Source organism: Haliaeetus albicilla, chromosome 1 (assembly GCF_947461875.1).
Source record: "Haliaeetus albicilla chromosome 1, bHalAlb1.1, whole genome shotgun sequence".
NCBI lineage: Eukaryota > Metazoa > Chordata > Aves > Accipitriformes > Accipitridae > Haliaeetus > Haliaeetus albicilla.
In genome coordinates this window covers 52,713,743-52,740,257 of record NC_091483.1, presented here as the reverse complement: position 1 = coordinate 52,740,257, position 26,515 = coordinate 52,713,743, and the positions used below count along the sequence as shown (strand labels likewise).

The following is a 26,515-nucleotide window of genomic DNA, read 5'->3' as shown; positions in this document are numbered from 1 at the left end:
TAAATGATCTTTTTACATGTGAATAAAGACTTAGAGCTAGCTAGATTGTTTGGTTCCAACGTGGCTAAAATATAATTATTTCACTTGCAAAAAGATTCCTATTGTGTTTCCCATAACTATGTGATACATTTTCAATGCTCTATGTGGCATCTGCATGCAGAGCACTCCTAAACAGTAATTGTTGGTATAATTCTCACACATAGCCTGTATATGTATCACAAGCATGGGTGGATTCACTTGCTGAAGCAGAACACTTGTTTTCCTTGCTGGAAACTGGGGGAAAAAGGAGACACAAAATCCCTGTTCAGCATATTACAGATTGCAAGTGGCTCAGTGCAAGAAAGGTAGAATATTTTTGATGACATGGCTGCAAAAGCTGTAACACTGCCCCTTATTTTTGTGACTAGCCTACATTTTCTTCCATCCACTCTAAGTACTGATGAGCTGTAAAATATATGTCCGTGCTTGTTTTTCTGAGTTGAAGCTGAACCGAAGCTTAATCTTCTGAGTTGAAGCTAGCAGCAAGGGAGGATACATCCTCCATGTATGCCAATTCCCCGCCACCTTGTTAAGGAAGACTCAGCCACCTCCAAGCAGAGAGGGAAGATGCTTCAAGGGACCCAAGCCAGAGAAAGGCAGCAACAGGGAGTGCCTTACTTTACAGATATCATAAAGGGAAAATAATGTGGCCTGAGACCTTGTGGTCTTTTCAGCAGAGCTGCTTTTACAACGTAGAAGGGAACGGTCTCCAAGTCAGAGATGGCTGAAGAGACACGGGCGCTGCACCGCTGGGGGAGATTGCTGCAGCCGAGCCGGAGCTGCCCTCCAACACCTCCCCTGGCACGTCTGTCCTTGGAACTGCTGCCAAGGTAGAGTTGGGTGGGAAACCAAGCTCTCTGCCTCTTCAGGAAAACATTGGCCAAGGAAAGATTCAATCAAAAGATCCTCACTGTGATTAATTGCTATGGCAGTTACGAAAAACTAAGGTGTCCTTGCCCATTACTGTCGAGACCTCTGAATTCTGACACCTGTTGTCTTTGTTGTTACGCTCTCGGCTACAAAATGCCCATTATCACACACACGCACACTGCTGCAGTAATTAGACCCACACGCTGCCCTGGTTCTATGTGTTGATTGAACTTCTGCTGCCATTAATGAGGGTGTGTAGCAAAGAAAGCCACTAGGCAGCAACAAGGTCAATAAGCACAAATCTGGTACCTATCTCACCGATCATGACATAGGAAAATTTTTCCCACCTGCTTCTGTGAATATTTCTTCTGTTGCAATCATGTCACAATACAGGGCTCATATTTTCAAGTCTTGAACAGGAATATTTATCTAAAAATCTCATAAAAATTTTCCTAATTTTTACTGAAATTAATGAGATTGTTCTGATGAGTGTTTATAAAATCAAATACAAACCAACAGAGACTAATTCTACAATAACATACCTTTTAAAGCACTGTTGTCAAAAAGAAGTTTAAAAACTAAAAGTAAGAAAAAAATGAAAAATTAAACAGGCCTATAAATGCTATACACACATATGGCTCCATATGTACATATATACACATTTTAATACATGTACTACTTGGAAAAGGTTTGAGGAATTATAATTCAAGGAGAGCAGAATTCAAAGAGAAAGATGGCTTTGGTTCAGCTAATATAGTACACTATATCAGCAAACTGGCAAGCAAAAATCTTTTTCTTAGGGATGTTTTTCAGAAAACTACTGAAAGGCCACAAAGCTAACTCAGAAGAGGTAAGATAAAAAAGAATGGAAAAGAAAAATAAACAGAATCAAAGATCTTGTATTGTCCTTATTATGTTCAGTTCTCTTTATCCACATCAGCTGTAAGCTATTGAAGGAAAGTCTTTTTCTGCTTGTGTATTTGTAAAACAGCACATGATCTTCCCTTCTAATTGTGCAGATAAAGCAGATGTCTCACGCAGATCTTGCCTTTTTTAGAGAAGATAGGAAACAAAAGTCTTTCCCAGAAGCAAATTTGAAATTTCCTAAAAATGTGATGCAATGTATTAGCTTTAATGTCAATTTCTGTGCCAAAGAAGCCTCAGTGGTGGAGAGACTTGGGCAGAAAGCAGGCAAGGCAGCTACTGACTTAGAGGTGCATCTCTTTACCATAACCTCATTCACAACAGAGGCATGACCCACCTGATGGGCATGACTTCAGATGGGTCTGCTTCTTCCATGCTGCTTCTTCAGGGAAAGGTACAGGCAGGTGTATGTACATCCCACAGACGAAGAACTGGAGGAACACCCAGATCAGATACCTTGTGGATATGAGCTGGCAATATGCGCTTGTAGCCCAGAAAGCCAACCATACTTTGGGCTGCATCAAAAGCAGCATGTGTCCAGAGGAGGGCAATGAAAATGATCAGAGGGCTGGAGCACCTCTCCTATGAAGAAAGGCTGAGAGAGTTGGGGTTGTTCAGCCTGGAGAAGACAAGGCTCAGGGAGACCTTACTGCGGCCTTTCTGTACTTAAAGGGGGCTTATAAGAAAGATGGGGAGACACTTTTTAGCAGGCCTTGTTGCAATAGGACAAGGGGTAATGGCTTTAAACTAAAAGAGGGTAGATTTAGACTAGATGCAAGGAAGACATTTTTTATGATGAAGGTGGTGAGGCACTGGAACAGGTTTCCCAGAGAGGTGGTAGGTAAATGCCCCATCCCTGGAAGTGTTCAAGGTCAGGTTGGATGGGGCTCTGAGCAACCTGATCTAGTTGAAGATGACCCTGCTCATTGCAGGGGGGGTTGGACTAGATGACCTTTAAAGGTCCTTTCCAACCTAAACTATTCTATGATTCTATGATATGGTATTTGGCCACCAACTGTTGTTCTTCACTGGTATTTTGCTGCAGTATTAATTATTAGGCCTAGTTAGTGATAGTCTTTCAAAATGACTGTTCAGAAATGCTTCAAGACTAATGCCCTTGATAAAACTACAACTTTCCTGAATTCATTATGTTCTAAATCACACCTAAAATTGGGTTTGCTGTACTGCTTTCCAGGAGTCAATGTGTAACTATATTATCTTCCATAAATCTTACTCTTCCACGTGACTTAACAGGTCCAGAGCTATTTTCTTTCTGAGCCTGATAGTCAAAGTAGATGTCTAGGAAATAATACTTCTCTTAATTTACCTTATGACCATGAACAGAAATACCTTCTCTACCAGCCTATTTGGATATTTACTCACATCATAAATCTAATCATAGCATATTCAGAGCAAAAAGTGTAACAAAGACTGTCAAGTAAAGGCAGGTTCCTCCCTGCACCATTGACACTGGATTCCATGAAACACAAATAAAAATACACTTGGAGCTCATAATAGGCATTTTAATTAAAAAAAAGTTCCATAGATTTATTCCTTCACACAGCCTTGCCAAAATTGTTGGCACTTGGTCAGAAACGTCCATTTAGTCATGATCCAGTATAGTGCTCCCAAGAGCACTGAGATGGCTTTACTGGCATCTCTGTATTTTGCTTTCCACTGTGCCCTTAGCCACTTTAAATGTTACAGGCTATCAGTTCTGATACTGCAAAATGTAAAAACGGGAAAATAGGCCCACCTTCTAACCTCTCAGGCCATAGTCAATGTACATTGGCTGAGCTGACATTTACATTTTCAACTCATCAACACTCCCCTATCACCGGACAAACAGCCTGGTGAGAGAGATATTTTAAGAGTAGGATGGGAAGCGCAGAATTTTGAGTGGAAGGCTATTTCTCTGTGCCCTGTCCTTCACCTAGAAACTCTCTTTCTCTGCCCAGTGACCAGCAACAAGCAGACCCATACACATGCGCCTACATTCCTAGATAAGAGAACAAAAGAATTCAAGATCTCACAAGTTCGAAAGAAAAAACAAGGCTGTAATGTATGCAAACTGCATCCCTCAATGCATATTTTTAGGTGTATACTGATTGACTTGTCTCAGTGTTTAAAATTAAGTTGTCTTTAGGCAGTCAGGTCTCTTTAAAGAGCTACTGATGATGATATTATTAACCTTTGGTATTGAAATTCTGTTAGTATCACCTGATTTATCCCAGTAAACAGCATTGCCATCTCATTCTTAGCCCTAGCCTGTGAAAATTTACAGCTTTGAGGTTTTCATCTGTTTGTTTGTTTTTTCAGAATAAGGTACCAATAAAAGCAAACTACCCATCAAACTGGTCCTGATACAGAATCTATATGAGGGATGCATTACAATTGTACCTCTCTTTTAAAAGGTATGTTTTTTTAAAGGTATATTAAAAAAAAAAGTTATTTTAATTGGCTCTAGATTAAAATAGAATAAATTGAGCAGACAGGTAATTATTCCTCCTCCTGTCTCCTCTTCCCCTGAAAAGTTCACAGAAGGTATTTTTTTTTATAAAAAACAGGGATTGTGTCTGTCATTAGACTTAATTTTGATACGACTTGTACTGATATAAGGATTAGTTTTATTGAAGTGTAATAACAATCACAAAGACATCCATATTAATCCCAGTTCAACTTTTGGATATAGGCATCTCTGAACTCCCTATGAGGTGAACAGCTGAATGTCATGTATTTTGGCTGAGGCAGTTCAGAAAGTCAATAAGCAGGATTTCTTTGCCGCATAGGAATATAGCATTTCCTTCTCTTTGTTCAAATCATATTTTTGTAACTACTTCTGAGCAGGTGTTTAGGACACAAACCTTCTTGATACTAAAATAAGGAGATGCCTGGTTCTTGAAAGGTATGGTCTTGTTTACTTGCAGTTGACAAGGCATTTTACAGGAATACATTTGACTTTTTTACAAGTTTCCAACAGTAGTAAACTTTATTCCTGCTGACAGCAGAAGTAATTGCTGTGTGCAGAATAAAACTGATTGTTTTAAAAGTTTAACTCTGTTTTCTTGTTTCATGTTTTTTTGCTCTAAGGTTACATTTAAATCTGTTTCAGATAAATTCTTTTGTAAAGAACAATTCTTTCTATATTACTGGGGTAAAAATACATATGAGTGAACACCAAATCATTGCAAGGTAAGGGAAACTGAGCTTTTATCTGAAGTGGAAATAGGTATTTAACTTCCTTATGCAGAAAATATTCTTTTCGTAGTGAAACCTTCACAATTTTTTTGTTTGTTTACAAGATCAGAAGAAAAAAAAACATTTAGGCAATTTTAGACCCCTTTATTTAAACCAGACATCTAACAGTAATGATAAAAGAAGCAAGAAACAAACCCACCATCATAACGTCCTGCAGAAAGCAGGCAATTTGTGTAAAACATGTACAAAACATCTGCCCTTATGCCATGATTCTTGGGCCAAAATCTGGAATAATGTGAATAGTGGCAACTCACGGCATATACACACTCTGAAAAATGTTATACGCAGAGGGGCACTTAACACTGTGGTTGCCCACTTCTGTTTTGTGAGTGGTGATCCAATGTAAGATGCTCCAGCCACCAGCTGCCTACCGCCAGCCCTCCAACAGAGCTTACTACCACTGCACTACTGCTGATTTAGCTGCATTTTACTTTGGATCTTGGTTTAAAAGTATTCGTGCCTCCTAAAATAAAAATTTATGGCACTTTATCATTGCTAGAAAAGTTAAGCACACTCAATCTGTGCAACCTGCTGGCAGGTCAGATAAGGATGAGCGAACAGCACAGAACTGTATTGAACTGAGTTGGGTCAGACAGTGCAAGGCACCTTCATTTGGCTCACGTGCTACTGGCTTCTTCCAGTAGACTTGTATCTTGTCATCCTCTCCTGTTCCCTTCCTGTTCATGCTGCTGGCTGTATCTGGCAGGGAGTCATGTGAAGATGCAGGAAGCATTTACATATCAATGCTATAGAATATTTTGGCATTGTGATAAATTATTAAAAAATCAATAATTTAAAATGTAAATGAGTCATCTTATGCACATCGACAAAGATGTGATGATAGAGCCATAGAAATTGCAACTTAAGTAGACTTCTGTTTTAAAGAAAAATCGCAGCAGCATCATAAGACAAATGTAAGTCTATTTATTTTATTAGTTTTAAGAGCAAACTTAAGCTGTCTTCTCCACAGATGGAAACAACATTGATACCTGTAACTGCTAGTCTCTGCTAGTACCGTAGCTCTTTATTAAAGGGTGAGGTAGCAAAAAAATATTTGGCATTATCAGAAACAGAAAAGTACACCTGTTCAACAGGGCAGGTTTTCCCTAAAATAATATCTAGTGAAAGCTAAGTGAAATGGGTCCCAATGATAGATTTAGGGGAAATTTGCAGTGCCCAGGAGTGCAAGGTTTGATCCTATATTTAGATCAGAAAACTATAAAACACATCACAAACCAATTCAGTGGTAACATTCCATTGGGATGGTAAGACAGTATCTATCTTAACACCATCCAACTCATACTGACAATAGCAACATCAGCTGCTTTCATAGGTTCTTGGATTTTTCTGCTTCTATCACATCTGTGCAAGCCCATGTCCACAGACATGTGGTAGTCTGAGTAGTCATCTGAGTTTTCTAGCACCTGGAGAAATAAATTTCAGCCAGCTATTTTTTTTCACATGCATTTAAATGTTGCACATGCCACACAACCATTGTTTACCAAATGGTAATATCAGCACAAAACACTCGGTTATCCTATTTTTTAAAAATTACAAAACATAGTGCTAAATCTGTGAATAATTAAGATCTGTCAGTGAGGCATCAGCTTGAACAATAGCGCAGACAGCCATACAGCTATTTTGATTCAGCGTGCCACCAGCTCAGCACATGATCACTGTGCTGTCATTTGTTATTGCACTGGTCAGCCTTTCCTTTTGACTTGAAATCTTTACATTCCACTTGGCTATTCTAAAACTGCGTTGGCAAGCTCTGTATGTCTATTACAAAATAATAGCATTGTAGTCTGATGCGGCAGCATATGCCCAAAACTGAAACGAATTTTACTCAATATAATCTATAATTCTTGACATACCAGGTGCTAGGCTTCTATGCAGCTCTCCTAGGCACTTCCTCTTTGCTCTGCTCATCATGCTGCAGTTTGCTGCCTACTATGTACATTCATTCATTGATCAAGGCTTACAAAAGTCTAAGTTCAACAGGACAGACAGCACCTTGGCAAAGGGTGCCTTCTGGTTTATGCCTGCCAGCGTTACGACGAAAATTTTATCATGAGACACAGAGACACTACTCACATACCCATAATTTCATTAAGCAATAGCACAAGTGGTCTTGGTAGACTGGGTAGATGACATATTTACATGAACAGTGAATATTATCTACCTCATCTAAATTAATACTGAACAAAATAGGGAGCTTAACTAGGTAGAGGTCTCTTCTGGGCAAATAGATCATTTTCCAATCACATACTCACTTCCATCTCATAATAAGTTGGGGGAGTAATGAAGGAAAGTATGAGATCAATTCTAAAAATAGTATCTCGCTCCCCTGAAAACAAGATATACTTACAGAAATGAGAATGTCAATGCCAGTAGTGGGGAAACAGCACACACTAACTAACTTGCTGTTAGTCTCTGAGGAATGATATTCTTTTGCCAACTTTTTCAGGAAAATCTAATAAAACATTGATGAAATGGAATAATAATCTTCCCTGCATGAAGATGAAGTGGGAACATGAATCTACGCGACAGACAGTTTTTACATTCATCTCATGTCTGCTCAACTGCAGAAGTCATTGGGAAATGGCATGTAGAATATTTCTAAACTGATGTATATCTGAAATAGTGTCTGTGAACTTGAGTCCTACAGGAAGTGACAGTCAATACCAGCTTGTTGCTAGCTATTTTTGCAACCGCCTATAAAGTTTGACACAGCTAGGCAGTCTTGTGTTAGGACTCAAACCTATTGTTTCAGAAGAAATAAAAGGGAAGATAATTATTACCAATATTTACATAACAGGTACTGCATCTGAAGGCATAATTATGCACAAGCCTGCGTGCTGGTACCTGTCTGAACCTCCAGAGGAAACTGAGTTTCTGACAAAGAATATAAGGTTAGAACTAAGGGTAGATGCCTTAGGTACGCCACAAACTGGAGTAACTCATCTGAGTGATTTCTACAGAGTATTTGCCATCTGTTGGTGATGACTCAAGCAAAACAAAGCACAGATGGATCTTAGTCCCAATTCTTGTCTTTTTCTTTTTTGCGTGAACTCTTCTAAACTTCAGAGAGGATTAGGATTTTGTGTCATTTTGGTACAGTGTATTTTTATAGTGAGTGGCTCCTGGTTTGTACTTATTCACAGCTAATTTTCAAACTATTGAAAGTAATAAATGATGCCACGAGTTTCAGCTTTAAGGCTAAGTAGTCTTCTTGGAAAAACTTCCAGTCTCTTTGTAATGCATTCTGAAATGCTCTCTGCCGTTTATTGGGGCATAGATCATTCAACTTCCTTCCTCACACATGTATTACCTGGTGAACAGGATTTACAACAGCCAGTCTGCTCAGCAGGGAGACTCCTGAATTAGCCAAGACAAATTACCACCAAAAAAAAAAGAAAAAAAAAAGATGCACACTGAAATCTCACATACCTCCTGAAGCCTTACAACCTTGACAGGAGTTTCTCTACTGGACTGAGATTCACATTCTTATATGTTTTATTGGACTATGATGACTCAAGCAATCACTTTGAGTACAGAAAATTGGCTCAATCTTTTCTTCAAAATAGAAACAACCCTTCCAAGTTGTGCTACAATCACCTTTTATTGTTAAAAATATGTGTAGTTTAAGCTAATAGTAAAAAGTCCCATTAAAGGGAAGACCCGGGCATTTTTACCTTTCTTGGCCAGTTATCAAGTGAAACCCATTGGGGCTACTGTTGTGCGCTGAACTCATGCTTGCAAAGAATTCATCGTTTGAGCACCCTCATTGGATCACAGTCCTCAGGAGAATCCGACATATCTGGTAGATGAATTTCAATGCCCTTAAGCAGCATAAATCCTAAAATACTCCTCTCAGTCCAGATGGGAAATATGCAAGCAAATGTGTACTCATTAGCATGATGTGCCTAAGCAGCATTACTAGGGAAAACTGAGGCATCTGCAGACGCTCAGTGCCTGGTGGGTGACGTGGGGTCTTTGCAGATTGCTTTCCAGGACTGAGCCTCTGTTGCACTGCAGGCACCTTCCTTGTAGCAGCTCCTAAAGGAAATAATGAATGTTCCTGGAAAACACAGGACTTTGAGCTCTCATAATGAGCCTGTTAATGGCTTGACTACTTCCAAAGCTACTTACAGCCAAACCATGTTTATGCCCGAGCCACAAGTGCAATCGGGACAGACAGAGAGTGGAGAGGGGGCTACCCAGCCCTGACCCTCTCCCAGCACACAGCGTGCAGGCTGGATGTGCGATGGCTAGGCACCTTTCTGAGTCCAGATTTAACACCCTTTCCAATACAAGGCTTTAAATCGAATGCGAGGTAAAACCCAGATTCTGAGGCTCAATTCAGCTGGCTCTCTCCCTCTTTATTACAGGTAACTCCTGAAATTCTAGATTGCCTTTCAACTTCTGTCATCTCGGTTGATCTATGTGCAGAAACATACTAGTTTATAAAGCAGCAAAGGCTCTATTGATTTTTTACTTTTAGTTTTGATTGTTTTATGTCTGTTAGCAATTTGTTAAATGCAACTCAGTTAAGCAAACGTGAAACCTTCCTCTAACACAATTAATTTACTTGTCTTCAACTAGTTAAAAGGCAGAGCCATTTATGGAGTGCTTTGCGCATGTGGACTAGCTTTTACTAGAAATAATATATTTAGTATTACTGAATAACTTCACTTGGAAAGAATGCTACCTGTAATTTCAGTGGTTTATGGCATTTTTTCTCAGCTACAGGTCCCAACATACCATAATACATCAACTACCAATGTACCAATCGGATAATTTTGCTATTTTAAGTTAAATTGATTTTCCATAAAGGTTTTTCTAAATTAAAACCTACACTGATTTTAAAGAGCTGTTGTGCCATGTAACCACTGAACCAGGGCAATTGCATTGCTTGTGTTCAATATGAAGTTAGCAACTTTTTCCCCTTTCTTGAATGCAGCTCAAAATACCTAATGAATAATTTTGAGTAGAAGAAGACCTACATAACTGAGAATTACAAGTACCATCAACTCTGATCTTGAAGAGTGAAAATAGCAAAAATACTATGTGGATCTGGTTCAACAATCTGCACTTTCCACCCTGATCATGGTACAAAGAACGACGCATTTAGAAAGCACAAATTCAAATTAACTGTGTTTTCAGTTTATGTGCTTCCATTAAATGTACACAATTACCTTGTTACAAACTGGAAAGAAAGTGATTTTTCAGTAGTGGCAGCCACTAACATACTCTGTCTGTCCAAGAGTTGTAGGAGCAGGAAGGTGGAACCTATAAATTCCAGACCATGCTGCCCAGATGAACTGAAGAGGACTGATAAAACAAAGAAATATGGCTAAAGGCCAGATTTTTATGCCTGAGGCATTCTACTGCTTGTGGCACTGATTTTTAAACACATCACTGATGTACTTCTGCTGATGTAACTGCACCTATTTAACAAAGTACTGCTAATTTAAAATTGCAGAAAGATACTCCATCCTCCTATAGTACTTTTCAAGCAGTGCAAATACACAGGAGTTAAATCACACAATCCTACTTAACGTGTTGTCTAGAGGTATAAGAAGGGTGGTACAGGCAGAACACTTTTTTTTTCTTAAAGTTGTTGAACACCACAAGCTTGCTTTGACTTACTCAGTACCTTTGTAAATCCGGCCTTGTGTGATTAGCTGCAGTAATACTGCTAACCAAGAATAAAGCCTCACATTTTGCATCTCTCACTGCTGTGGCTTAGCCAACAGGCATTCCTTCCTGTGATGAGGAATAGCAACATCACAACATCTTTCTTCACAAAGAAGGGTTTTGTTGTGGAACAAAGAGTTAACATCTAATAGCTTAGAATTAGCAAAGGATCTGATGGCTTAGTAGATAGGTGTCAATCTTCCTTCTTGGACTGTTAAGTAATTTTGGCTTACAATGACATTATATATGGCTGCAGCCAACAGTACAACAGGGTGTTAAGAAGGTTTCTGTAAGCTCTTTAAATGTACAGAGTATTTAAAAAAAAAGACAAAGGTACAACTTCCAAGCCGTGTTCTCCAGGTTTCTTCTGAAGGAAGAGAGAAGAAAATTAGAGTGTTTTCCCTACAGAGAGGCCCCTGCAACTTCCATGTCAAAGAGAGAAAAGAGTCTTTTCGTAACTCAGTGTGCTTTTTTTTTCAATATTTGAATTCTTATCTTTGTCCTTTGGAATCCCAGATCCTTAGAGGATGTAGAAACAACTATGTTGAACATGGATTTACGAAGTTTATATAAAATAGCATAAGGCAAAATGATGTCACAGGAAAAGTCTCTTGTGACATTTCTGCCATTATACCTTACAAACAATCAGGGCCTAATCAGGAACCTGGGAAGGCATTACCAACCTCCAAATGGTTAAGGGACAAAGTAAGAAAGCATGACTGGGACTCCCAAATATGTCTTCACATTACACTGATCTATCTTTGAAAGGCTCTAGCATGAGTTATACATTGCCTCCAAGTCTTACATTCAGACCTATAGAAACAACCCAGCTTACAGTAGCATCACACACTAACCTCTTCCATTTCAGGAAGAAAGAAATGTGTTGCTAACCTTTATGTAAATCTCTTGCATCTATTTTTTTAAAGTGCAGAATACAGTGGCAGAGGAACACGCAGCAATATTTATCCCAAAAGCCATGGAGAACAGGAGGATAAAGTGCTTTTTTCCCGTTAACCAAGCCTTCAGATTTTGATGTATTTCCCATTTAAAGAGTGTTGAGCTTAGCAAAGCTGTAATGTACAATATCAAAAAGCTCGGCCACAGGTTAGTCCTGTTTCTTGGTAGTGATAGTACAGGAATGATTTCTAAAGCGTATAGTGAGAGCACAGACGTTGTCTTGACCTTTTTTCTATGTCTGCTGAACAACTATATCTTATGCATAGAATTCTCTCCAGCCTCCTGGACTATGTCTACTCCTTACACATCCTGGGAGATGGAGAAGAAATCCCACAATAGGAACACAGAAAAAAGGAATTTGCATGTATATTACTTTAAAACCATTTCAGCTTGACCTTTCATGAAGAATGGTTTAAAGGCTGAATTCTCTGACTGTGAATGCAAAGGTTAATTGTCTTTATTTAGTATTGCTGATAGGGCCCTAGTAAACCGTGATGGTTTCTTGGAGGGACACAGGTAGAGAAGGGTAGGAGTGAGCAGGTTTTGCATTAAAAAGACAGACCCCTTAGTATCCACACTAAGATGTCCATGTCACAAGCAGAGACATGAATAAATGGAGTGGACTTTCGTATGAGTATGTTGAGTGTTATAGAGTACTATACTTTTCATTATGGAATGACTAACTTAAAACAGAAATATAACCACCTACCCAGTCTCATCAAAAGTCCTCCCACACCACACCAAGCACACGAGCTTCTCTGGCTCCTTCTTTTAAAAAAAAAAAAAAAAAATTACAGAATTCCTCTGGGTATTAGTTCTCCTGTTAATTTAAATAGTGAAGTGATTTACATGTTTAAGACCACAAAACTACTGAATCAACTTCTTGTTTAAATTCTTGTGGTTTCCTTGTTTGAATTTCTTTATCAAATATTTCATAAATTACATAAATAGCATTGGAAGACTATTATCGCAGAACCTCATCTGTGACCAGTTTCATGCAGATATTAAGTAGTTTTATATCACCAGGAAATGTAAAACTGTAAACAGACTAAAAATATTCTCTCACGAACTGAATAAAGAAATTCAGCTAATGTTTACAAGATGATTCAGAAGTAGTGTACAGTGTTTAATTTTTTTAGCATATTAAAAGTGATAATTTCAAGATACTTAAACACACTATTAAAAATAACATCTTGGGATTGTAATGAAAAATTCTCACTGAAACAGCATCTTCAAGTAATAAGAAATGGTTTCCAGGATGGTTTTTATTCCATCATGCTAATAATCTCACTGTTATACATTTGATTACAAACCAACTTTCCTCCAGAAAAGTATCAGTGTTTTACAGACTACAAGGAATATTATCAGCCACTATCTAAGACCATACACAAGTAGTGGTTACTAAACAAACGTAAGAGAAATGGTCGCTATATATGTTAAAGGAATTGTATGTACGACTGGACAAACATGAAGGGCAAAATCTGTAATGACCTACTCAGTGTCAATGAAAATCTCAAGTCATTAGCGGTCCAGCAAACACAAATGCCTCTCCACTCTTCTTTGCAAACCAAATTCAGACAATTTGAAGCAATTAAATACAAATGTCTCAACATAAGTTTTCCATACATTAAATGCAAAGTGTGTAAGTTAATTGATTATATTTTATACACACACACACACAAATTACAAAGCCCTATAAAATACATAATACTCACACAGCCATACAGTTTCATGTATGTTCAAAATGTAGGTGTAGACAATCACACATACTGTTAGGTAACAGAAAGTGCTTCACAACACTGAACTCAAGACTACGGTGCGACTACGACAGAATTATTTTGTCTGTGTTTTCAGTCCTACTCCTTTAAAACAAAAGCCCCACAGGCTTGTGAATTAAAAAGTCTGAGGAAAGTTCTTGTATGCATCTGAGACAGAAGATGAGACAGATCAAAGGAAAACCAGAACAGCTCAAAATCTCTGGAAGACTAGTCTCTGTTTTCAGTACTGATCTGTTTCATCAGGAATTCGTGCACGGACTAGTGAGGGGAAGCACACCTACCCTCATTAGCAGGTGTTGCACACATGATGCTTGTTCAGTTTTTCACAAGATGACCTTTCAAAATGTATATTCATTACACATCATTATATATATGTGTGTAATTCAGAATTCATTACAATCGGAGCAATAACTAACACCCAGACTTCAAATTTCTATTTAATGCCTGAGCGGAGATGTATGGAAGCCTTTGCTATCACGGAGTATATGTTTCCAGTATCATTATCACATACGATCATTAGTGCCAGCACACTCGACTTGTAGTAGGAACGTTATCACTATTCTTTTTGATGCTTACTGGCATACGTTTGTCATAACGGAGGAAACCCAGTATCACGAAAGACAGCGCCCAGCCCGTTTCCAAAATTCCTGGCAAGTTCCGCTGTGACTCACTGCTACCATATTTGACGTTCTTCACATCAGCCCTCCGTGCAGCGTGATGTGGGGAGAGCTCACCCACAGACCCCCCGGGACCTCCGGCTGCCCGCTAACCGCGTGCCCCGACCCCGTCGAGCACGGAGGTGACTTCAGCTCCCCCCACACCAGCCACAAACGGACGAAAGCTTTTCCCGACTTGGAGCCGCTCTTTATCGTGCCCAGCTACAGCGAGGTCCCCCGCTGGGAACTGCTTTAGCCCCCAAGAGCTGTGCCCCCCTCGCATCCCTACCCCTCCCGGCGGCCGGGGGCCAGCGGCCGGGCCGGCACCACCCCCTGCCGGTGACCGGGGGGGGGAGCAGCCCGCCGGCAGCCCCGCTCCGGGCAGCGCTCCCGGTTGCGCTCCGTGCGGCACCCCGCTGGCGTTTGAAATCACTCCCCAGCAGCCAGGCATCAATAAAACACCCGGGGGAGCCAGGAAAAGCGCTGTGCCGGAGTGGCTCTTCCCAGAGAGCTGCCCAGGTCCTAAGAGCATCCGCCGAAATGCCTCCTTTGGAAGCTCGTCTCATTCTTGGCGGGGGGAATGCTGATGCTTAGGAGCAGTGCCACTTCTCGGCTACGCTGCTGTGCTCAAGGTCGCCCAGCCTGTACACGCTGCAACATTAGTCTTAATTGCAGCGCAGAGAACTACGAGATTAACGGGAGCCCCTTCCCCGAGAGCAGCCCCGCGCCGGATGCCCCGCTCGCAGCGGGACGTGCCTCAGGCTAAATTTAAGGACGATTCCTGCAAAGCGCCGTCCCCTTTTAGCACCAGCATATTCTCTTTAAAACCCTTTAAAAATAAAGAGTTAAAATAAAACTTCCCCCGCCTCAACTGGAAGGCTCGGCTCCCGTCTTTTCCCACACCAGCATATTCTCTTTAAAACCCTTTAAAAATAAAGAGTTAAAATAAAACTTCCCCCGCCTCAACTGGAAGGCTCGGCTCCCGTCTTTTCCCACACCAGCTGTAAACCTTGGAAAGGCCGGGGAAGGCGGGAGGGAGGGGGCTTCCCAGCTGAGGCAGGCAGCGCTCGCGGCGTGGCGGCCAGGACTGGAAGCGCCAGGCAGAGCGGCGGTTCTCAAGCAAGGGATTGTTTTATTACCTTCCCCGTCCTGCGCTTCCCTCACGGCAGACACCCGAGCCCTGCTACAGTTCTGGTGTGCCTTTCCTGAGGGGATCTGTGCGAGTTGCGAGCCAGGCTGGGGGGGGTGAATCTGTTTATTCCTTCACGTCTTACAGACAAGTACGCTGAAGTACTTTCAGATCTGGCTCGCCAGCGAAGGGAAGGAGCCCACGGCAGCACTTCAGTGCCGGCCGGAGTTTCCCTCCCCAGCGGAGAGCCCTCCTCAGCCGCGGGGAAGCCGGCGCCCTGCGTGGGTGTCCCGGGGATGGCTGTGCGTGCGGCGGGGGAGGAAGGCTGTCTTCCCCTTCCTCCCCCATCGCTTCCTTAGCCGAGCAGCGATAGCTCCGCCACCCCCGCGGCTAGCTGGGGGGGGGGGGGGGGGGTGTCCCCCCGCGGTCCCTCCGGCTCCCGCTCGGCCGTCGCTCCCCTCCCGCCCGGCGGCCCCGCCGCGCTGGCCCCCTTCGCCGCTGCCTTCCCCGCCCCACCCTCTTTACCCCCGTATAGATGGCTGGAGAGATTTATGATGTTGTTAGTATTATTATTATTGGAGGCAAATTCCGCTCAGGGCTGGGGGGTCTAACGGCAGGTGTGGGCAGGCTCTCCATCTCCGCAAAGGAGCATGCTCAGCGCTCTCAGGCATGCTCTTTCAGCGGGGAGGGAGCCAGAGCTGGGGCGGGGGGGCGGAGGGGAGGGATGGGGGGGAATCCTCGCACTCGCACCGTCCTAATGCAAAGTTTTATTGTTCAAGCGGCCCCGGAGCCGGGGGCCGACCCGGCGCCCCCTGCCCCGCATCCCGCCGCCGCTTCCTCGGCCCGGGGAGGGGACCCGGGCGCCGCGCCGGGGGCGGGCGGGGGGGGGGTTCCCCCCTCGCTCCCGGCGGCGAGGGGAGGAGGAGGAGGAGGAGGAGGAGGAAGAGGAGGAAGAGGAGATGCCCAGGCGAGAAAGGCTTCAGAGCCAACTTCTGCCGGGAAACCCGCAGGTCCGCTGCCGCCTCCTCCCGGGGCGAGATGCCTGCTGCGCCCGGCGCTGCCCCCAGCGCTGCCCCCAGCGCTGATGCAACGCCGAGAGCACACGGGCAGCACCATCACCGCCACCGCCGTCATGACCATCACCATCATCATCGTCATTAGTATTATTATTAACGCTATTAAGACGATGCTCGCGGCCGCGCTCGGCTCTGGCAGCTGCCCTCCAGCGCTTCACCCCCACCCCCCCCACCGCGGGGGGGCTGCGCCCGGCTCCGCGCCCGCGCCCCCCGCCCGGGGTTGCGGGAGCCCCGCGCGCCGCCCCGCGCGCCGCCCCGCGCAGCCCCCGCCCCCGCGGCCAGGCAGCGGCAGCGGCGGGGAGAGGAGGGCAGGACGGCATCCCACCCAAATCGTAATGACGGCACCCGGCGGGTCGCCTACCTTGAGCTCCTCCGCGTCCAGGTTCGCCGATCTGTCCATAGAGGGAAACTGAGCGGAGCGGAGGGGAAACTAGGGAAGTTGTGCCAAAAAAAAAAAAAGGGGGGGGGGGGCGAGGGGGGGTACGGATGAAAAAAGGGATTGGGGGGAATCTAGTCTCTCAGTTTCCAGCCTAAACTCAGCCTTGTCCTCCAAACCCTGGCAGCTCCCCTCAGTCTCATTCTCCGCGATCACGCCTCCACCGGTTAAAATAAATAAATAAATAAATAAAAATATTTCACTTTTTTTTTTAAAAAAAGAACTCTCTTAAGAATTAAAGCGACAGGTGAACCTTCCCTGGTGAAAGAGATTCGCGTCCTCTGGCAATGAAAGGAGGAGACGGCACACAAAAAAAATAAAATTAAAAAAATCCACTCAGTTTAAAGATTATTTTTTCTTCTGCAATAAGCTCAGAAACCGGCGAATCGCTGCATCCCGAGAAAAAATCCTGCTTCCCTGGACAGCATCATGCAGCAGATTTCAAGCAAATGTGTTCAAACTGAAGAGAATAGTCCGTGATAAAAGCCTTTCTCCGTCATGCCTACTCTGGTAGCTAATTTAGCACCCTGTGAGCGCAAGACATTAACGACGAACAATTTCGCTGGCAAGATAACAAAATCCCCCAAGTCCTGCATAGACTCAAAAATTGTTTTGCAGCTAAAGGTATTCTCTCAATAATAATAATAACATTAATAGTAAAAAAAAAAAGATAAGAAAGTCTGTAGGGGATGGTCTTCTTTGAAGGTTATGCTAGAAGAGTTGGGAGGAAAACAGGAGGTGGATCTCTTGCAGAAGAGAGAAGGGAGAGAGGGAGAGATTTCCCTCTTCGTTCCTGTTTTACTGTCCTTCACCGCCAGGTGACTGACTTGCCTCCTCTCGCCTCACGGCCCGCACGGGGGGGGGCGGCGTGGGGCGGGGGGGGGGATTTCTCCGGCTCTCAAAACCCAACATTTCCTTTCCCAGCAGCGCAGCCCCCGGGTCTTAACGCCGCCGCGCCGCCAGCACCGCCCCGCTGCGGCCCCCCCTCCCGAGGGGGGGGTGGTTACGGCCCCCGGCCCTCGCCACCCTCGCCAAATGGCTCCTGTCGCTAGCCCCACGTGTCTTGAATAACAGCCGCACTCACCAATTTAAAAACCGTTACCGCCTCGTGTGTTGCTCCCTGCAAAAAATAAATCTCCCCCTCTCTCTCTCTCTGCAGGTGTGTCTAAATTAGTAAGGTGATGTGAAACTTCTCAATCTTTGGCTTGAAGCGCACGGGTTTTGTGCAGCTGTTGAGTGTATCATTAATGCGCTGCAGCTTTGGTGGAGCAGCATTTCTGATGGCACATGGATTAAGTACGAGTCTCTCTCAGGGTGTTAGTTTACCTAAGCTCCTTTTCCAGAGGATTCACCGTCTTGAGGCTATCACATCACTCCAAAGAGAATCAAAATTAGATTTAAAAATTCAAATTCGTCCCCACCGAGATTCTGATTTTATCACGGTACTTTATTGTAAATCTGTCACTTGCAGTTTTGGAGAACAAGGCTGTGATTTTTTGTTTCCTGCCAGCAGTCTTTTGGGGGCCTTATTTATTAACTCCATGAATGGCAAATTCAGAACTATCACTTTCTAGTACTATCGCCTCCTTTCTACACTAAATAGAATTGGTATTCCTGGTAGTTCAACATAAGTAGACAGATCTAATGGCTCAAAGTACATACCTCGTTTCCAGTTCAATATAGATTTGTTTGCAGCTTCCAACACTTCAAGGTTAACATACGCTTAAGCCCTGGGTGATGGCCAGTGATAGCCATTTCTGAAGACTGAATATAGCCCTCATCTTCTGGAAAATTCTACGGATGCAAGGCAGACATGGGCAAATGACATTTCTCCTCTCCGCACAAATTGTACATGACTTCCAGGTTCATTGTGAATACACTGTAAATATCATTATTATCATTAATCTAGAACTGCAATTTGTAAAGATTAAAGACTTAAAGCGTTCCTGTGTGAGCCAACGGACTTATGCCCAAAGAAAAGACTGCCAAAGTGGACACTAAATCAAGCTGCTGTAGGACCTGTAGAAATTTAAAGGACTGGTTTTCCCTGACAGAAAAATACACCCAACCCCACCCACCCCCCAAATAAAAAGCCTGGAAAGACTTCTGTAAGAGACCATGCTGAAGGAAAACGTCTCTCGGAAGGCACTTGTAAGCCTCCCAAAATGTGTCACTATGCAGTGCTGGGAAGAGGACTGCCCCAGTGTGTGACACGAACCAGGGGACATAACATGAGAGCTCCTTGGTGCCCTGACCTGTGCCACTGGATAACCAGAAGACCCCTGAGCCTCTCCATGCATCCACACCTCTTTGCATGGCGCTTAGCAGGCCAACAAGTAGCTGCACAAAATGCAGCTTTATAAAAACAGAGGGCCTGCAGAACTGTGACCTTCTGCTGTCTTGTTGCTGCCACACTGCAGACTTTCTTCGATGGGGCACTCCTCAGTTTGTTTTTATATTGGCACAAAATGTGTGTGGATGTGACACATTTGAGAATCCTGTGCTGAATTTGCTTTATATTGGTCAAGAGTTCAGGGAAAAGACAAGGAAAATGGACAGGGCAATCATACAAGCCTAATTTCCCTAGAAAACAAGGCAAAATTAATTGATTTTGACAGTCAGTCAAATAATACTTTAAAATATATTTCACTCTTCATAGATAATATAACCTAACAAGTGAATTTAAAAGTGTTTTTTGTTGCTAAGGCAGGCACTCCAAACTTAATTAATACCAAACTCCTGGTGGCTTCAAATATCTTAGTTTTTTATCTTGTGTATAATCTGTAAGACATCTCTTTTCTCATTGCAGGGCCCTACTTCAGAAGACAGGGCTGACATTTTCATCCTCATTATTCATGTATGGCCCTATGTCTTAGTCATTGCATACAGTCTGGAGTTATTATTTTCCTTAAAGAGGGCTTTTTGATTCACTCAGCACTGTTAACAATTGTATTCTGCACAAGTGTCAACACAAAATTTTACTATAAGGGCAAATATTATCATTACCATTAATACAGGGGAAAACTGAAACCAAGCCAAGAGGCTAGATCCAAAGAGGAACTAGCAAATCTTTAAGCAAATCAGAGTCTGAGCTCTGAAAATGAGTCCTGAGCCTGGTGCTTGCAAATGAGCGTCTGGAAATGAAGAACACGAAGCAAGCAGCAGTCTGCTGTCACCAAGCAGTGACTTTGACCTTAGGCCTTTTGTTCAGCAGGTCAACATGTGGTAGACCAATGAAAGAATTCTGTTATTTGGTGTAAACCCAACTGCCTTAGCTACTGTGTCACCTTTATTCATGTGTTCATCTGCTTCATTCATCTTCTAAGCCTTCCAGCTCTTTTTTTCTCTGCTAGCAAACCACTATGCAGAAGTCATTCACTGCCTAGTCCTATGTCTTTCCTGCACCCCAGGCTTCCTATATCAGGCATTCCTGGTAAGCATAATTACGGATTATATACAGGATGTAATTAAAGATTGTATTGTCAGTATATAATTAAAGACTGTATGAGAGAAGAATCCTGGAAGAATAAGCGTCCTTAAAAAGTGAGTGTTTAACTTTGAAGTACTTGACTTAGGTTAAGGTCAAGTTTAGGTTATTTTTTGGTATTTAGTCTTCTATGCTGTTTGTGGGTTTTTTTTTCCTTTTATTAAGGCTAAAAAGACTTGCTTTCTGCAGATCCTTGTGTAGGTTTTTGTAGCCGAGTTGACTCTGAAGTACAAGAGCAGGATAGAGAACATACGCAGGACTTTTCAATGGCCGTTCAGGTCACAGCAGAATTTTACCCAATCTGGAAAAGTTGCCTCCTGGACATAAAAAAAAATTAAATTCTTCAGTCATTCCAGACTGCGGGCAAATAACAGGGGAACATATTTTCCTAAATAAAGTCTGCAAAAACATTTTGATAATCATAAGGTATTAGCAAGCTAATGCAGGGATTGCAGCCAACTCCCCCTGTGATACATCCAAACAGTGAGAAAGTGCAGTTCAAACCTGTGCTGGGAGCAGCGAGAAGGTACAGCTTTCCAGCAACAAATCATGCTTTTTAAACAGGCCCAGTAGTTCCAGTGCTAGATAGCTATCATGATTTCTTTATCTTTCCAGAGATGCAGAGATGGGCCTACGTCCCAAACAACATGGCTGGGAGTGCTTTGTCTTCTTGTCAGCACATTGCTCTCATCTTTGAAAGAGACTTTTTCTCAGACTGAGGAGTTTCCAAGACAGAGTTGCCTAGAAGACCTTCTTGAGTGGGTTTATCTTCTCTAGGCACAGATAATTTACTGTGTTGCTTTAGGCTCTTGGTATAGCTCATGCAGGAAGATAAACATTTCCAGAAGGTGACTTATTTCATAAAGGTCTGAATCATCTCTGGAAGTGACTGTTTCCTTCTGACTGTACAGGGAGTTCCTGAAGTTAGATGGCTGAATGTGGGACCACATGCTCAGTAACTTAATACAGACACGATTGAACTCAAGCCAGAGTTACACATATGCATCTGAAAAAAGATGTCAATCATAATGAAACCATGGAAAATGATGGAATCTTTCATGGTGAAGCCACAGGTGTTACGTTCTCTCGTTTGTCATCCTTTTAAAATACAGAGGACAATTTTCCTAACATACTATTAGTAAGAAGGGGAGAATAATTCAAAAGCCAACACAGCTCTTTTGATACATTTCATAGGTTATTTTCCATTCTAAAAAAAAAAACCCACAAACCCACAAATGCAGCATTTAAGGCTAGGGATACAGACTTCAGCATTGACGATGAGTACATATGAGTACTAATATAGTTCTTAAACAGCATGGCTACATTTTTCTCAACTTGTAAGGGACACCTGTACACCTGGAAATGTTTTTTATACTGCTCCACGATGTGTAATTATTTTTTTCTAAATAGTGGATGTCAAGCTAACGTAGGTATACTTATGTTACCTTGTAATTATCTCTTAGTAAGAGTATTCTGAGTAACATAAAATTGGAGACCTTTGGGCTGAAGTTAATAAAATACCAATCCATCTTCCATGCTTCAGAACCCATCACAAGCCAGAAAGAATAATTTTCCTTGGCCTAGCAAAGGCTTCTAAGGTGCAGAGGGGCCCACAAACCTTTGTTGTGCCCTGAGGCTTATGAGAGCTAAGAATAAGGAAGAACCATAACACTATAATAAGAAAAACAGAACAGAGAGCAAATAAATATGTTTCCCATGAGCTGTTAAGTTTAGCTTTATCATGCGAACAAATAAATATGTTGGCAACGAAAATGTCTAAGATTCATCCCAATCATTCTTCTATTCACTGCAGAAGTACTTTTTTATTGAACAACAACAACAAAAGGGATATTTAAAGATATGTTGTGAATGATGCTCTCAGTTTGCATAGACTTGGAATTACTATGATCATGAATACAAATGAATATAGTAGGAGCACTATACTGTATGTTGGTCTCTAACTTGGGGGTCATGTAATTTTTTCTAGGCCACCCTTCTATGTCTCCTAGAAAAGGCTACAGGTCTTTGAAATGTATAATGAAATCTGAAGGCAAATAGGAAAGCTGGAGAAATAAAGGCAACATTTAGATTGAATTAATAATAACAAAGTCTTAAGAGATTAAGTAGTTCGACTTGAATTAGGCCTGGAAAGTTCAGGTTCTGCCTCCCCAAAACTTTGGGGCTTGCCTTTCTCATCACTCAACCCTATCCAAATAACTCTTCCCCTTTTTCTCCATGTCTATGCCATTTCTTTCTCATTTTCCAAAGGGTCTACCACTAACTACTTGCAAAGTTACATGTGAAGACTCCAGTATAAGGCCTTTTTGAAAGCTAATACAGGGGAAGTAGTTCTTAACTCTCTAATACAACTATTTTAGATTGTGTTCACTCTTAGGAGTTGAGACTCAAACACTGCCTATCAAACTTACAGTTCCCTGATGTGTTAGAAATTGTACAGTAAAAATAGTACTTGTTGGAACAATTCATTATAATGCCTAGTAAGCAATATGATGTTCAGAGAAAATGTAAGCTGATGACAATAAGGAATTAATTTTTTTAGTAAGGGCAAAAATAAGGTAGTATTTGTCATGAAAAGATGCATTTTCTACCAAATTGCTCCAAGAGATTGAATTTATGCATAGAATAGGCCAGCTGAGAGATGACATAGTTAGGAAAACTACTTTTGCTCTGCCAGTGACCTGCTCTGTGACCTCATGCAATTCAATAACTCACTTCCCTTATTGCTTCAGTTTCCACAACTGTAAGATGAAGGAAATTATACTTACCCATCTGTGTAAGTTTATGAATGAAAGAGTCTGCAAAGTATTACCATATAGTAATCCAAATTGCAGCCTACCAGTTTGGATATTCAAAAAAGAAACACTGTTCACACTTCCAGCTCAATAAAGTACAACATTTCTATAGCTCAAACAATTTAAGGTGTTCTAATAATTCATAATCCATATGCATAATTCTTTTTAATGCATATGGATTCCTGAATAACTAAGCTTCCTAGTAAAATTATTTACTGATCTCTAGCAAGAAATGTGAGCATTTTAATGAGTAAATATGCAAATAGATAATTAGGTTGAAAAATCTGTAAACCTTAGCTATAATTAAAATAAAAGTTATGAATCAGGAAAAAAAAATCCCACTTCATGTAGGAAAAACTGCTCATTTTCTAGCGCACTCCTTAGAGAAGCTGGTTATTTCCATAGGAAAGAAATACTTTCAAGGTATGTTCAGTTTCATCAGGAGGTAAATGCTTTTTACAACAATGGTATTTAGACTGTAAGCTCTTGAGGACAGAGACCTTTTCTTTTTAATATCTAGAAAGTGCCATGCAAAGATACATGTATACATTAATATTTAATACACAAATATTAATAATACCTCTGAGTGAGGAGTATACTTTCTCACAAAATCATGTTAGATTACAGCTCTGAATGTAAATATAACAGTCTTACAATTGTAACTAGAGCTATTCCAAAGTAATACCAAGAAAGACCTAAGTCCTGTGTGTTTGCAATCTGTACATATTTGTAAGTCAGATTTCTGAGGGTATGGGATTTGTGTGATTTGAGATTGTGTGTGTTTATATGTGTGCATAGACATGTCTCTGAGACCCATTAATAACCTTTGAACCTAATGACCAACTTCAACCTGCATTAACAGAGGTTTTAAACAGATCCCCCCACCTATTTGTGAAAGTAAATAACTTTAAACAAGAGACAACAAAGACCGCGCTAATACCTTCACTAAAGGGACAACTGCAGGGTGAAGTCAGTGTACCCTAGTTTGTATGCAAAAATCTACAGGAAAATGGTAAGTTTAAAAAGTTTTAATCATAAATATGTATTTATCAGACACAAGAGCAGTCCCTCCTCAGTCAAGCTTAGTGCCTCTTGCTGATCCTCTTGTGTCTACCAATGAACAGCCTTTGACAAAAATCTTTTTTTTGCAGTTACGTTTATCTCCTCAGTGGATTGTCTGCTGTCTGATTAGGGGTGAGCTCATGTCACAACCTTAGTATAGTTCACTTAAAATGTCAATCAACCATAAGACGAATCTAACGGAAACCAGGCTTTGTTAGGTGCAGTGCTCAGACAACTTCTTGCTACATAATTTTTATATGACATTGCTATACGTACCACATTTTTATATTAAATTCCCATTATATAATATATACACATACATGCTATTATATCTATTTTAATACTTTCAACAGGCCTATTTGTATCAATACAGCTTGTAACCAATAGCATGTCAATTGTATCAGAGAATGTATGAATCTGTTTCTGTTTCTTACTCAAAAAAAAAAAAAAAAAAAGTAAGTAAAAAAGAAGCATCTCTATTGCTGGACTGAATGCAGCTGGCCACATCCTGTAGTCCTGTCAAATGGCAAACACAGCCTGGAGTTCCCATACATGTCTTTTTGGGCAATAGAAAAACCACATAGCTCATTTATTTTTGTATATATTAGGTTATGAGTCTAAGTTACTGCTGGATGTGTATTCCAGCATACTGCTGGAACTTAGTACTTGAACTTTGGGGTTGCTGAAATGGTGTAGTCACAGAATCACATCCAGCAATCTTAGGCATTTTCTGTTCCTTTATGTACAGAATAAGGTACAGAACAAAAATCGTTCTATATGTCTCAGAGAGCATTTAAAAAAAGATTAAATGTAGGAACACAACATTACTTCTGGTCAAACTTATGCTGCATTTGGGGAAATATTTAAGTGCAGAAGCACTGTGTGTAACTGGCACAATGCACCACTTTTTGGAAGACGGTATCCCTAAGGAACAACAGTTCGTCGTGGAGGCTGCTGCTAGCCCTTCCAATGCATAAATTATTCCTCTTTTCAGTGCTGTGCATATCTGAGGGCATAATCAAGTCTCAGTGCTGGAGGGAGATACTTTTTGTTCTAAGAAATGAAGTCTGGAAAGAAGCCATTTTACTTAATCTCTGTGAGGCATTACTCAAATTTCATAAGGAAATGCTCTGCAGTTTCACGGTTTCTCTCAGATTCATGCACACCCTGAGAATTTCTTGAACACCTTGAGACAGATGAAGGTTGCCATACTCATCTCCATTTCTGACTGATGTTCAGTAAACCTGCAACAAATAACGACTGGGTTGTTCTGAGGGTTTTAGTTCACTGTGGACTCTGTTTCCTCAGGCCACCAGCTCAAATCCAACCTAGTCCTAATAAATGACTACTGATGACTGTTTAGAGAGGTACGTGGCATGCACTAATAAGGACATAACTACAAAACTGAACATTACCATCTACTACTACCATACATTTAACTGTACAGAAGAGGATGCATTCCCACAAAAGCGACATATACAAGTTACGACTGAGTAGCGCAGTTCCTTTCAGACTTTCCCCCTTTTGTACTCAAATGATATAAAATCTTAATGATCAAAAGATCTGTCTTAAAGATAAACTAAAGGCAAATAAGATGCCAGGAAAGCTCAGGAGCACTTAATATATTAGCAACTCTAATAGCAGTCTGAAATCTGTTCGCAGCATGTATCAGTTTTAGAGGGTCAGGGTTTGAATGGGTTGAACTAAGAGGCAGAAATAAAGGAATTTTAGGTGGCAGAAAGAACAAAACTACAATGTCTTTGTCCATGTTAAGAACTTTCTCCATAATTGTCAAGGCAGCACTTTCTACAAATGGAGAAAGTATTTTTAATACTTATTGTGTGTTCTTTCCCATCCAATAAAAGGAAAAGCTGATAGTCAATATTGCTGATTATAAAAATAGGGGGTTTATGACTGAAGATGCAACATGATGAGTTAACCTTTTCAAGAAGGCTATGTTTAAATAAATTATTAGCATCTGTTCTTTTATCTGCTTTTTATGAGCCATTCATTCAGGTCTTAATATATATAGTGTGTGTTTAGGGTTATCTCTGACAGCAAAGATTGATACTAGTAGTCGCTCATTTTTTAAAGAAAACAGTACAAAGCTTGATAGTGAAAGTTAAATCCAGGAATGACAGAATATTAACTGTGCTACTAACTTCTCTACTGCTTTTAATATTTTTCCATAATCCTAGCCTACTTTTTCTCACTTCTTTTCCAAGGGAATAATCCTGCCTCTTTGTGTGAGGAATGTTGGCAGGGGCTAGGATTTGCAGGAAACAAAATTGTGAGACATTTCCAAAGGAAGGTTTTGTGCTAAGAGACAA

The 26,515-nt window shown here is 41.4% G+C and overlaps 1 protein-coding gene across 1 annotated transcript in view; it reads right to left on the bottom strand.

The window, feature by feature from the left end:
• The window catches only part of SGCZ (sarcoglycan zeta), a 522,215-nt gene extending 505,369 nt beyond the window's left edge, over positions 1 to 16,846 (bottom strand). Inside the window, 1 exon segment of the mRNA XM_069789380.1 lies at positions 16,749 to 16,846. Coding sequence (XP_069645481.1) covers positions 16,749 to 16,787 — 39 coding nt within the window. The 5' untranslated portion in view covers positions 16,788 to 16,846.
• Positions 16,847 to 26,515: the final 9,669 nt, after the last annotated feature.